Source organism: Gymnoscopelus braueri, assembly GCF_963280865.1.
Source record: "Gymnoscopelus braueri genome assembly, chromosome: 3".
Classification (NCBI taxonomy): Eukaryota; Metazoa; Chordata; class Actinopteri; order Myctophiformes; family Myctophidae; genus Gymnoscopelus; species Gymnoscopelus braueri.
This window is the reverse complement of record NC_137612.1, coordinates 28,501,049-28,514,060: the sequence shown is the minus strand read 5'-3', so window position 1 is coordinate 28,514,060 and position 13,012 is coordinate 28,501,049. Positions and strand designations below refer to the sequence as shown.

At 40.3% G+C, this 13,012-nt stretch overlaps 1 protein-coding gene across 2 annotated transcripts in view; it reads right to left on the bottom strand.

The window, feature by feature from the left end:
• Positions 1 to 686: 686 nt before the first annotated feature.
• Positions 687 to 13,012, bottom strand: part of cita (citron rho-interacting serine/threonine kinase a) — a 55,685-nt gene continuing 43,359 nt past the window's right edge. For both annotated transcript variants that reach the window (XM_080424760.1, XM_080424761.1), the window contains exons 38-48: positions 11,977 to 12,057; positions 11,293 to 11,428; positions 9,701 to 9,840; positions 9,214 to 9,306; positions 8,860 to 8,968; positions 7,617 to 7,745; positions 7,085 to 7,165; positions 6,407 to 6,485; positions 6,046 to 6,234; positions 4,256 to 4,646; positions 687 to 4,066 (exon numbers count right to left, since the gene is read on the bottom strand). In XM_080424760.1, coding sequence (XP_080280886.1) covers positions 4,043 to 4,066; positions 4,256 to 4,646; positions 6,046 to 6,234; positions 6,407 to 6,485; positions 7,085 to 7,165; positions 7,617 to 7,745; positions 8,860 to 8,968; positions 9,214 to 9,306; positions 9,701 to 9,840; positions 11,293 to 11,428; positions 11,977 to 12,057 — 1,452 coding nt within the window. In that variant the 3' untranslated portion in view covers positions 687 to 4,042. The remainder of the gene's footprint in view (positions 4,067 to 4,255; positions 4,647 to 6,045; positions 6,235 to 6,406; positions 6,486 to 7,084; positions 7,166 to 7,616; positions 7,746 to 8,859; positions 8,969 to 9,213; positions 9,307 to 9,700; positions 9,841 to 11,292; positions 11,429 to 11,976; positions 12,058 to 13,012) is intronic.

The window sequence follows — 13,012 nt, the reverse complement described above, 5'->3', positions numbered from 1 at the left end:
CCGTTCCAATGTTCAATGTCAAAAACACAATTAACCCATTCAATCCGAGGACGCATCTCTATCATTTAAATTTTATTTGGCTATTCAAAAATAGCAGATATAAATACAGAGTGCAGCGTTATGAGCTTGTAGATCTGCTATTTTTGAAAAATCATGAAAATATTTGAATACATATTTCTTAAAGCGAACATTTGTAACTCAAATCTTTGCTTCTGGGGGGATCCCTGGAACAAAATATTTGACAAATGTTCGCTTTAAAAAATATATATTTAAAGATTTGCACAAATGTTCACGATAAAAATAAAAAAACGAAGTAAAATGTCATGACTGTGACAGCCCTAGTGCCAAGCAGCCATTGCCGTCATGCAGGATGATCTCCACAGACTGGCAGCTCATTGCTACAGTACACTGGAGGTGGTCATTCATTGGTTGACAGCTGGGATCAGACACCTAAAAATAGACTAACAAAACAGACACCATTTCAATGAACATGAATCAGTCATCGTACCGGCAGCCTTTTCTGTAGCATAGAGTAGAGAAAGAACCCCTTTATCCATCTTCAAAACAGGATATAATGGCTTAATGTGCAACAGTTTCCTTATCATAACACATTTAAGTCAATCAACCTGGACATAAGACTCTTGAACCTAGATGGACCAGAAAGAAGCACTGCATACCAAGGAGAATTAGAATGTAATTACATTGGTTATATTTAATATTTTGACAAAAACTACAAGGAAAGCTAATAAAAGGTTTGTTAGCAAACATCAACATCATACTGAGTGCTATGTTTCAGGAGCATGTGAAAGGAAATTGAAAAAACAACAAACAAAAAAAAAGAGTTAAATAAAACAAAAAGGTATCCCTTTCAAATACAGTCTTTTCCCCCTAAATCATCTGGAAACCAGTATAAAACTTGTGCAATCTGTAATGCTGGGTGCTTCGTTGATCATTAATGACCTTTGGGTCAGTTCCTGTCAGCTTGGCTTTAAGTACATTCAAGAACACGTTACATTAGAGAGGAAACCTATACTGAGTTTGGCTTATTGGGCCAAAAGAAGTGCTATATGGAAGGGAAGCCCCATAGGTTGGAGGCACACTGGGCAAGTTAAAGTATAGAATTTCATGAATCTACGTTCTTGATCATTTCAGCTAAAATCACAAAAATATACATATCATATACTATTACATTTTGATTTACAGAAATAGAATCACTTTTGTCAAGCGGAAGCATGAGTACAATATACAACACTGATCAATGGACATTCAATGAGTCAAAGATCCATTGAGGCAGATATAGTGCTTTTGTGAAACTGACTACAGCAGCTCTTTAACTTGCCAAGTGTGCAATTATAAAAGAAAGATTAGAGATTTAGTTATTATGACATTACAGCTACTGTACAAATGGATAATTATTAAAAGAACAGGGATACCATAACAAGAAAGATGTCTTAGGGTGTTTTTTTATCATTCACGTGCTTCACTGTTTAAATCTTGGGAATTAAACTATAACCCAAATGAGGCAGAAGCATAAGACAACACTCCGATTCATTTCAGATATACATATCCATGCCATTTACGTATCAGAAAAACAAAGAATATTCTCTTCGTCGACCCGAACAACAGTTTGGGTTATATACAATACAAGGGACAATGTACAAAAAGAAATGTTCAAGTACTATGTACTATGTAAGCTTCAATCATGACCCCCCCCCCCCATAGCCAGCAGCATAAGTTCTTTTGAGAGATAGAAATGCATACACAAGTTGATACCTGGATGAAATCACTCACTTTATCAAGGACATTTGGATATACAGGCTGCTGCCAAAGTAAAGAAAGCCATATTGTTAATACAAATACACACTACACCTTTAAAGCTGCATTGTGCAAAACTGTAATAGTCATATGAATATACAGTAGGTTTCATTGAGAACACTACCGACCAATGTGTACAGTACATATGGCCGTCCATGTTGTCCTTTGCATGTTGTCAAAATCATGCCAGGTAGAATAAGCTCATCATACTGTCATAGGGACCATTACATACTCAACCCAAGCAATGTGTGCAAAGGGCTACACAAGGGGCGTTCTATGTGTTCTTGCATAGCAAAATGTGCAGTCCAAAATTTGCCCACACCTGCTACCATATCATGCATTTCAGGGGCGCTACATTTGGCTATTTGGGCGTTGACTATTGTATTCATACTATGCACCTGCACAAAGACCTATTTTAGAGGTGGTTTCCACTAATTAAAAGGGGTGCTACAAGAAAAATACTACTCGACAAGCAACTACCAATTAAGAACAAATAATGTCCTGTGTAAACAAATGGTGACAGCCAGAGAGTGTGGCAGGGATTCATTTGTGTCTACTGACATGATACCTCATGATCACTGCATGCAGAAATACTGAGAATATATGAAAGAACACCTTACTCTACGGTGGCCATTTTTAAATACTACAGCATCGCATTGGCTTTGCTTCCCCCATGTGAATTAGTGATTTATAACCTCAGACGGTGCCCAAGGACGTCAATCTACGCACAGTTACTATGCGGAGAGCTTGTGCATGCCATACACTTTTGTTAGCGCATGTGCAACTTGTGGAGAGTATGTAATGGGTCAATGACTCCAGGCTCCCATCCCCAAGCTCCTGCCAGGTTTGTTGAAATATACCTTGGCAGCTACCGATCTCTTTAAAAGCATCACAACATATAATCCAGCACAAGATTATGTCTTAACCTTACCGTGGTTTAATGGCAGTTAACAACAATCTGTATCTGTGTAAAAAAGCAAGGGGGAGAGTAGGCTTGTTTTGAAACACAAAGGCTTGTTATCATAATTCCCACTGATTATTGGTAGGAGTCTATTGCACAATGGAGCTTTACTGCATTCAAAAGCCTTTGTGTCTCTCATTTACCGAAGAGCTTACTTTATTTTGGCAGTTACCTATATCTGAAAGAATACTGAATAGACATTCAAGAGGACACATAACAATCACTTTCTCTTTAACAAAAATAGACATGGCTTATCCAGCCTTGAAATTCCTTCTTGGTATATATAAAATTAAGTCTGCCTATTTACAATCAGATAGCATTCTGGAGAGTTAGAAAGGACCTGTTCCATTGCTGCTGGGGATTGTGGGTAGTGCAGTTTTGTTGTCAACCTTTGCCAGGGCAGACAACTTGTGGTGAGTGAATAGGGCTCTACTGGGCAGAGCAGGTGTGTTTTGCTCCAACCAAGTCTTATCATAGCCCTAACCACAGTCTGGATACAAGACTCAGATTAGTATATAGAATGATTGTGACAAGCTGATGATGATTGCATGTTGACTATGTTAATGCTAGGCTGGAGCAAAAAACAGAATTGCCATTAAATAGACTACCATGCCTTGATCTCTACCTACTGTGGACAGAGCCAACAAAGGGCTGAAGACATTTTGTAATAGTATGATACTACAGAGTGCATCCTTCCCATTTTTTTAATAACTTTGTCATTAATTTGCTGAATGTGGCTGTTTACTGTCGACTTGCAAGGCAAAACTGCTACAGGTGTGCTTATCTGTTATCTCTGATTTCACTTAACTAAGGCTTACAAAACCCGCAGAGTCAGGTCTTGAATTGAGAAATTCTGATCTACAACTTTTGAAGATGCCTCATGGAGCATGAGATACCTGATCTCCTCCCACAGGGGACAAAGCACGTATTCAAATAGATACGAGATCACCCTGCTTAAAACGTTGCTCATGTGGGCATTCTGTTGACCGAGGTCAAATAATTCAGGAAAAAAAAAGAATAAACCTGATTTTAATGACATCTACATTTTATGATGTTTCTCTCCTCTCTGCTGACAGCTACACCTGATTTCTCTGTGGGTTTCTCCATTTTAAAGTCAGATAGAACAGATGCGTGGCAGTGTTTCCTTGTTAGTTGGTGGCATTCTCAGTACCCTGCGCCCACTCTCCCATCCCCCAAGAGATAACGAGCTCTGTTCATGGTTGTGCTGAGTATGGTACTCCATTCTGATTGATGTTTTGCTGTGATTCAAACAGATGACTGGTCCCATACCTGTTGTAAGATTCATAAGGATGTTATCAGATACGTTTTGTGCATGAGAATGAAGGATTGGTGATGAACATTTAGTATGCAAAGTGAAAATAAACAAGGGACGAAACTCACAACAATAGTAATTCATATTGGTGCATCATCAGCAAAGAGAATTACCTTAGTGCAGGTATAGTAATAAATGCAACACACCTTGTTAACAGGGTTGATGGGTGTGCGTCCAGAGCCAGTATGGAGTCTCTGGCGCTCTTCAAAGCGCCCAGGGGACCTCTCCCTGCGTACATCCATCAGTCGGCCAGGCGAGCGGTCCATACGAGGGTCTGCCATGGCCCTGCCTGGGGAGCGGTCCATGCGAGGGTCCGCTAAGGCTCGACCAGGTGACCCCATGATATGGCCCTCCAGCATCCTGCCAGGAGACTTCTCTCTCTCCATTGGACGGCCGCTAGGGGACTTGTCTCGGCGGAATTCAGTGCGGGCCTCTCTGTAGCGGTGAGGTGTGCCAGGATCTCCGTGAACCACAGGACTGGCTGCCAGCCTCTTAGAGATGTGCTCGTTGTAGGTGGGAGGCCCACGTTTGTTAGGGCTGTGGGGGGAGGAAATTGTGGCATCAACATGGCCAAAGTCCATTTGTCAAAAGAAAGGGGATTTGTCTCATGGGTCATGGGTTTTGGCTCAGCATTTGTCTACTGTTGCGGTGAGGATAGGTTCAGGGACGGGCTATGGTTCTTTAACCAATAATATATGCCACCGGAGAAGTCAGCTTTGAGTCTTTCAAAGCCAATCTCAAATTTAGCATGGACTATACAAATAAAGCACACATGTAGCTTGGTTGTTACGGATCATTGTTTGCATGTAACAGAAGAGTCACAAAACAAAAGAAAGAAGACATTGTTTATTCAATTAATTCCCTCTGACAGGCACAAAGTAATTTGAATAAATAAAATACATGAATATATATCTCAGTATATACATTCTTTTTTTTTTTAAAGCTTAAGCTTTGTCACAAATAAAAAATGCACTCTTCTTCCTGCAAAGAACAAAATGTCAGCATTACTCCCCTGTTCTAGAATAGAATCATGGAGGCCAACCTTTGTCACCTGTGAACTCCAGTGCCAGCTACTGTAAATCCGAATGCCCTTTGACAACACCAGTGTAGATTGGATAAGGCCGTGCTATATGCCAAAAAACACTACTGCTAGCCCACTTAAACCACACCTCACCGTGCAAGTAAAACAGAATGGTGCAGTGCAGAACTCAAGGGAGGAATGGTATGCGTCACATTGCCAAACAGTATTTGTTATAGTAACTGATCTGTAATACACAGTATAGAGCTTTAAATGTAGGGACGGCAAGTGTTGGGGTTGAATAATAAAACATCACCAGTGTGAAATAATAACAGGAAATGTAATTAAGGGAGTTGAGTGAGTATAGTCACGCATACAGTACATTTAACCACTTAAACACTATATCTCTGCTGTCGGGCAGAAACCAGCTAACTCCAAAAATGTTCATTTTTCAGGAAATGAAAAAAAAAAAAAAAAAGGGGGGGAGTTAGGAGGTTTTGTTCATCATTGATAAGAACAGCTGAATGGATCTCCAAGCTCACAATGAGGTTGGAGGTCAAAAGGGGGTGGAGCCTGGAGCCTTTGATGGTTAGCTGGTTTAGCAGAAAGTTTAAGGATCCAATGGAGTTAGCTGGTTTTGTCAGAAGCGCTTTTTAATACTTTTCATTGGTTCAACATTTTTTTTTACCAACACACAGACATAAAGGGTGTTCAATAGCACTGATTTATGAAGATTTTTTTTTTTAGTTAGCCGGTTTCTGCCCGACAGCAACGACTGGAGTCTATTTTTTCCCCTCTACACCAAATCTTTTCATGTAAAATAGCAAGCTCACAATCTGCTATTTTCGAACGTTCACTCCAGAATAGTGATGCTAGGGTTCATGTGGTTAAATAATAGTCTTATGTATGTAACCTTACCTGCGTCCAGAGCCGTTCCGCTGTAGTTCTCCCCCGACACCGACATCATGGCTCTGGGCCAGGTTGCCCTTGCAGCAGATGACTCGTAGCTTGTTCTGGTAAGAGGAGGCCAGATAAATTGCACCTGAGGAAATGGCTGGCCCCAGGTAGCGAGGGTTTGGGATGTCCAGGTGGGCATACGAGTGGGGACTCCAGAGAAAGAAAGAAAAAACGATAACAACTGCAGATTAGACACCAAAATCAACCGTCTGAAATAACAGGTGGAGACATACTTGGTGATTCTCGGAGAGCTACCTAATTGGCCTAAGAGGCAATGCAAAGGTAACCAATAAAAACGCCTTGTAATCTGTCCATGTCTTACCCAAGAGCTGCATGTCCATGGATCTCGATCACATCCAGTGAGTTGAAGTAAGTCACAAACAGGTATGGTTCCCTGTAGGCTGAGAAGCACAACAAAAAGCTCTATTAAACACGCTGGCACGCATGATGCATTAAAGCACAACTTTGCCCATTTTTAACCTGAATCCTATCGTTCTATTGTGAGGAGGATTATGTGAAAATCTAAATTAGTCCACGCGGCTGATAAAGGTGGTGAGATCCAGAACTATGATAAATATGTGTTTGAGATCCAAAAGTAATTAAATTAACTATGAAACAGGTAGAATGTCACTATCACAACACAGAAAGCGGAGGAAGCAACACATTTGAGAACCACTGATTGAATGATCAATCAATCGATTGTGTTCTGGCTTGGATCAATGGAACAAACACAGTATTCCTATTTATCGGGATCACAATGAATCCTATTTATCGGGATCACAATGAAAACTAATTTTTCAAGAAAAAAAAAAAAAATACCATGTCATTTTCTTTTACATAATGTTTTGAAAAAATATATATATTAATGTTTTATTATGATTAAAATCTTAGTGTTTTGCCAATTATTTGGGGGCCCACTTGCAATATCCTGACGGGCCACAGGCTGAGAACCACTGCTCTAAATGGTCTAAAACACTGAGGAGATGCAGTTTTCACTGACCGAACGACAGAGGCAGACGACTCCACTTGATGTCCTCGCTTCTACTCCTGCGGCCGTAGGCGTCCACAAACACACCAAACTCTGTACAAATGGCAATGGCATCAATTAGGTTTCAGTTTAATAGTCAATGTCATCAGCGGAAATACAATATCTGTTTCACTATCATGGATATATACAGGAAAATAATGTCCCATTAGAATTTAATACCCCATTAGAAATTAATTGGATTTGTATGTCCAATCCCACTCCCACTCTATGCCAAAAATAGCAAATCTACAAGCTCACAACGTGTCGCTTCTGCAACGCGGTGTGAGCTTGTAGATCTGCTATTTTCGGCATGTGAAAGCATTGTATGATCGAGTATTAATACTGAACTTAATACTTAATACTGAAAAAGTGCAACAGCAGTCTGGTTTAAACATACAGCGACAAATTCTTCACATCTACAGTACTTGCACATGCCGACATGCTTTCATGTGTGTACTCAACATACTGTATACACATTATACACACAAGACACACAATGGCTAACCATGGAAACAGAGCAGGTACTCGTCCTTCTGTGGTGCCGTGGTGACCTGGATGATGGAGATGGGGAAACTGTGCGAGGAGGCAGCAAACACAGCCGAAGCTAGCGTCACGTCATTCTTATCCAGGAACTCTGAGGGGGGGAATGGACAGAACCTCTATCAATTAGTTGTCTATGAGAAAATTCAGTGCAAAAATACCTAGCAAGCTTAAATATACGCACATCGACATGCGTATATTGTCCCCCAATGTGTACCTCCCCCACTGTGTGTCACCCCCACACAGCCACGGCAGGTGAGCCTCATTCCCTTGAGGAACTGGGTAATTTACAGACAGAATATACAATTGTTACAATTATTACTATTTTTTACCAGGATAATGGCCTGTTTGGGTTATACTCCCAGTACCATATCACATGACAAACTGCAGACAAGCCGTACACAAAAATACACCCACATAGCATAGAGTATGTCCACCAGAATGCAGTTCCACAGAAGCAACTTGCACCAGAAAGTATATCTTCAAATGCAGCAGGATGAGTTTACTTGGACAGGGCAACAGGCCAGGGTACTTCTTCAATGAAAATAATACTACTACTGCTACTTAAAAAGGCACAGAGGACGCTCACACAGAAAACGTCTTGTGTGTATATAGTAACTTTCTCGCCTAAGTAATAAGTTGTCAATGTTAACCCTGTCTTACAGTAGAAATCTCCTAAGTAAAGGCCCATGGTCATCCTTTTATTTTTTTTAAATAAAAGGTATAAATGTATCCATCTAATTTATGCCAAATTGACTTCCTCTCTCACAGCCCAGCCGCAATGTTGGCTCTGGGTCTCCCATAGGCAGATGTCCATGTGAAAGAGCAGTGTAATAATCTACCTGGAAGGAAAGTAGTGGTCCAGCCCAAACCAGACTCCTTATAAATATGAGTGCCACTGCCTACACCGTCTCTGCTTGCCAACACTCGTCCTAAGCAGCAGCAATCCTGACAAGTCTTACATTTAATGCACAATGTAATGCTGGGAACCTTTTTGACAATATCGGTCAGTGTACTGTAAAGTACACAGCAGCAGTCTTCAAACAGCTTGTCACTTTAAGATAAATTAGTTCACATTTCATGATGTCATTATGGACATGGGCGGAATAATCTGGTGAAACTGACAATAAACTTTGTCCGGAGGATAATATGCAGTATACAGTAGCAATATATAGTAATATAGCTAATCGTAGTAGTTGATGACCTACCCTCAAGTACGTACTGCTTCATCTCAATCTCATAGAACTTATTGGTGCCGATGATGATGCTGTAGCCTGTGAAGTGGATGCAGCTGCATGGTTCTGATGTCTCGATCTCCTGCAAAAAATACACACACGATTACAACTTAAATCATTTACTGGGAAGCAGGCTTTGAGATGCAGACCATGTTAAGCTTAAGCATATGGGAGAAATGTCCTAACAACAAATCTGTACTTGGGGTGGCAAAACTGCCAATCTCTGGGCACATGACGTCACCCAGGTATCCTCCCTTCCCATGAGGCAGTGACCATGGAGAGGTAGTGTTGGCATCATCAATATAGGGTCAACATACAGTAACTCACTTGTCTGATGCAGAACTTGTTGAGGCTTTCATTGTGGCGGAGAATGGTGAGCTTGTTTGGCATGGCGGCACAGATACATAGTCCGTTATCAATCTGCATGGGGAGAACATTGCTGTCAGATAACAACACACATTTTGTCGCTGTCGGGCAGAAACCTTGTATCTCTATATTTTTATTTTTTTTCGTCAATTAATGCCCTACTTCATCATACAAGTGTCACACAGAAGTAGTGAAAATAGCATCAGCAATGCGACGCGCTGTGAGCTTACAAATCGTCTATTTTCACTATTTAATTACAAATAGATAATAAAAAAAGAACGTTTTTGAACATACAAGGTTTCCGCCTGACAACAATGATTTGCTATATACTAACGTGGTAATATAAACAGTATGCTGATGTGTTGAACTTCATGGCTTATTATGTTTAGCATGAACAGATCAGTATGTGTAAAGCGGTTAGCACTATGTAAGTAAGAGCCTAACTCACCCTGCCAGAAGAAAAGAGGTGGCATCCCTTGACAGTCTCAAAGACGAAGGCGTTGAGGTCAGGCTGAGCCGGGAGGTGAGACTGAGACAAAGACTGCTTCACCCTTTTTATGTCCACCAGACAGAGTGTCCTCTCCTCTCCTACAGGACATATTACCATCAGTGACACGGGCACATCAGTCACACGCACCATCAATGTTTTAGCTGTGCTTCCAGGAGCTGATTAAAGTCATACTGTGTAACATTCAATCCTGCACTCTTTTGTCTTTTTTGGTGACAGCTACTGGTAGATCCTGACAGCGTATGTCTGTACTGAAGGAACCCTGAGGAACGAATGCCGCAGGGGTGCCGCTAGCGCTCGAGGATATTTTGGAATGCAACAACACGCCATCTGAAACTGTGTTTATTGACATTAGAATACACAAACAAACACATTTGCGGTATATTTCCAGTGCGTACGTCGTTTTGGCGCGAGTGTCGGCCCCAAGACTCGCAACTATAAAGAGTATTTAATAGTATTTAGATAATTTGTCAAAAAAACACTTTTATGTGGTTATTGTGGACAAGATTACATCAAAAATAACTTTTGTTTGATTGAAAAAGTTACACAGTATGACTTAAAGGAGATTAAGTCGAAAATATTGTGTATTTAACATTAATTTGTCGTAATTACTTATTTCATTCATTATAACGGCACTGTTTAAAGCCGTTATTATATTATAAACAAGTGCTAGAGAACACACACATTAATTCATACAAATTATTCTAAAATTATTAGCCAACTCCATTCAGAAAGGGGCGGGACAGAGTACTTGCTGGCAGAATCCTCAACAGAAAAGCATTTGGGTGCCAAATTCCTTCAGTTTTTTTCACCCTCTACAATTAGCAATGAATTCCTTGGAAAGAGGTTTAACGATATTGAAGCAGTAGGCTAGACAGGATGTCCTCCCTCCTTTTGATCACACATAGTCCAATACATTTCAATTGAAATACGAGGATTTAGTTTATCTTTTCTACAAGCTTTGCAAAATGTATGGCATTATTTGCACTGTCCGAAACACAGAGAAGTGAAGCTGTGGAAGTAGTGAAGACACCAAGCATTCATTTAACCACCCACGAGCCCATCTCTGTTTTGACCAACACCTTTTTGAAATATCCCACTTCTACTTAACTTTAATATCAGCACAGTGCAATAATATACAACAACATTATTATCAACTACTGTATACAAATTCTGTGTTCATGACAATATGACCATCTACAGTGAATTCCACTTGTTCTTCTGAAAATCCCAGATCCTTTCTAGAGAACAAACCCGATGTTGGTCCTTTAGAAATTTTATATCAGCAACAAGTATTCACTAACAACAGTATTTTTTCCCCTGGAGTCAGATTTCCTTGTTATGTTATGGGAAAATAGACCAGATGCCGGTGTTCATTAATTTGTAATCAATTAAAGAAATTCATGATTTCCCCCATCCCTAGGTCTGACCTTCACAACCTTTAATTACAGAGTTCTAAGTACATGTTTCCATTGACTTCAATTAAAACTAAACTCCAGTAAAGCACTCATTTGTTGGTGTGTACTACTGACCAGTGATCATCAGCAGCTTGTCAAGATCTTTAAGGATCTGGATCTGGAAAACGGAGGTCAGGCCCGGGATGTGGGTCAGAGAATTCTTTATGACGTTGAGAGCATACAGACCTTCTTCAGAACCAACCAGCACAATCTAGGAGAGATGAGAGTGACAGATTACAAGGATGGGAAGTCGGAAGATCATAACTTTGCTCGAGAAACACACCTGTTAGGGCTAGGCGATATGACTTCAAATAAATATCACAATTATTTCAAACGTTTGCCTTGATTACGATTAATGAGCGGTTATATAAAAATAAGTGGTTAATCAGACTATTGGTTTTGTTGATTTAAAAAAAATCTATTAAATGTTTTTGTGTCATTCATTGATATACAATAAATAAAAAACTGCATCTCGATTATTTGATTAAGAGCCAGATTAAATCGTGGTTCTAAATGTCAGCTTTTATATATTTTTGGTTAATTGCCCAGCCCAACCTATCTCTTTCTAATTTCCTGTCTAAATAAATCAAGACAATCTTCGGCTTGAACAACATACTGAACCACTGGCTGCCAATTCATGACAAGACTTCTTGGGAAGGAACAGCAGCTATAGGCCTACTGTACAAAAAAAAACTTAAAATGTGATATCTACAATGAACATGGACTATTCATGGCGTTCCTTTCTCAAGGCACTGATACCTGGTCTGTGAGAGGCAGAGTGCAGTTGATATCCAAACGGTCATCGCCCTCCAGCTTCAGCAGAGAATTGCCCAGCAGCTTCTAACAGGATATGAAGCAGGCAGAGAGAGCAAAGGAGCATCACATGGGACAGGTTAGCCAGCAATCACTTTAGTACAGAGACAGATTAGTCATTATGGAATATGACCACAAACGTTTGTACAAACTTAGAAATGGTATTGTTATCCAGCGTCTGTGAATTTCAATCCATGTTCTCGACTTCCCGTAGTTACCCACTTGAACCCTATATACTTTGTTGACTAGGGTCACCCAGGTACGTACTTGGTCCCATCCTTTTCCCCCCTCACACCAAATGTCTTGCTGAAAATAGCAGATCTACAAGCTTACAACGCGTCTTAACGCGATGCATTGGGAGCTTGTAGAGCTGCTATTTTCGACTAATATTCGCTTATTTTTGCCAAATGTTTGCCTATCATGACATGCCCTGAATAGGGACGCTAGCGTTCATGTAGTTAAGATGATGAAGATTTTTTTTGTATTCCAATCGTAACACATCAACATTTCTGTACTGCAGCACTACTGTCTTTCCAATTTTTCACCGTTTCATATCACTAAAGAATTTCCAAAGATACCCGAAACACTTTACATATTATCTCCAACGGGTCACCCATTTTCACTTTCAAGGGCAGTTCAGTAAGGTGAACCGTAAAATAGCATGACGGCGCGTTTCAGAAACAAGACGTATTAATCTCAGTAAAACATAATATAATTTCTAAGGCTCAGTAAGCAGAGAATGACTAGGATGAAAAACTGCATTAATGCTGGCAGCAATTAATACACGAAAACACCCAGAACAGAAGTGTGCAAGCTCAGGAAAAGCTTGGTATGCTACAACAGTGTGCACATGTGCCTCTACAGTAAGTGCTTCAATGAAGAGGGCTGAAGCAGAGCATGGCTTTTGGAGAAGCATGCATGACATAATATGAGACACTAGGCCAATGCTGCACAGCGGTGTCTCTTCACATCCATGCACTGT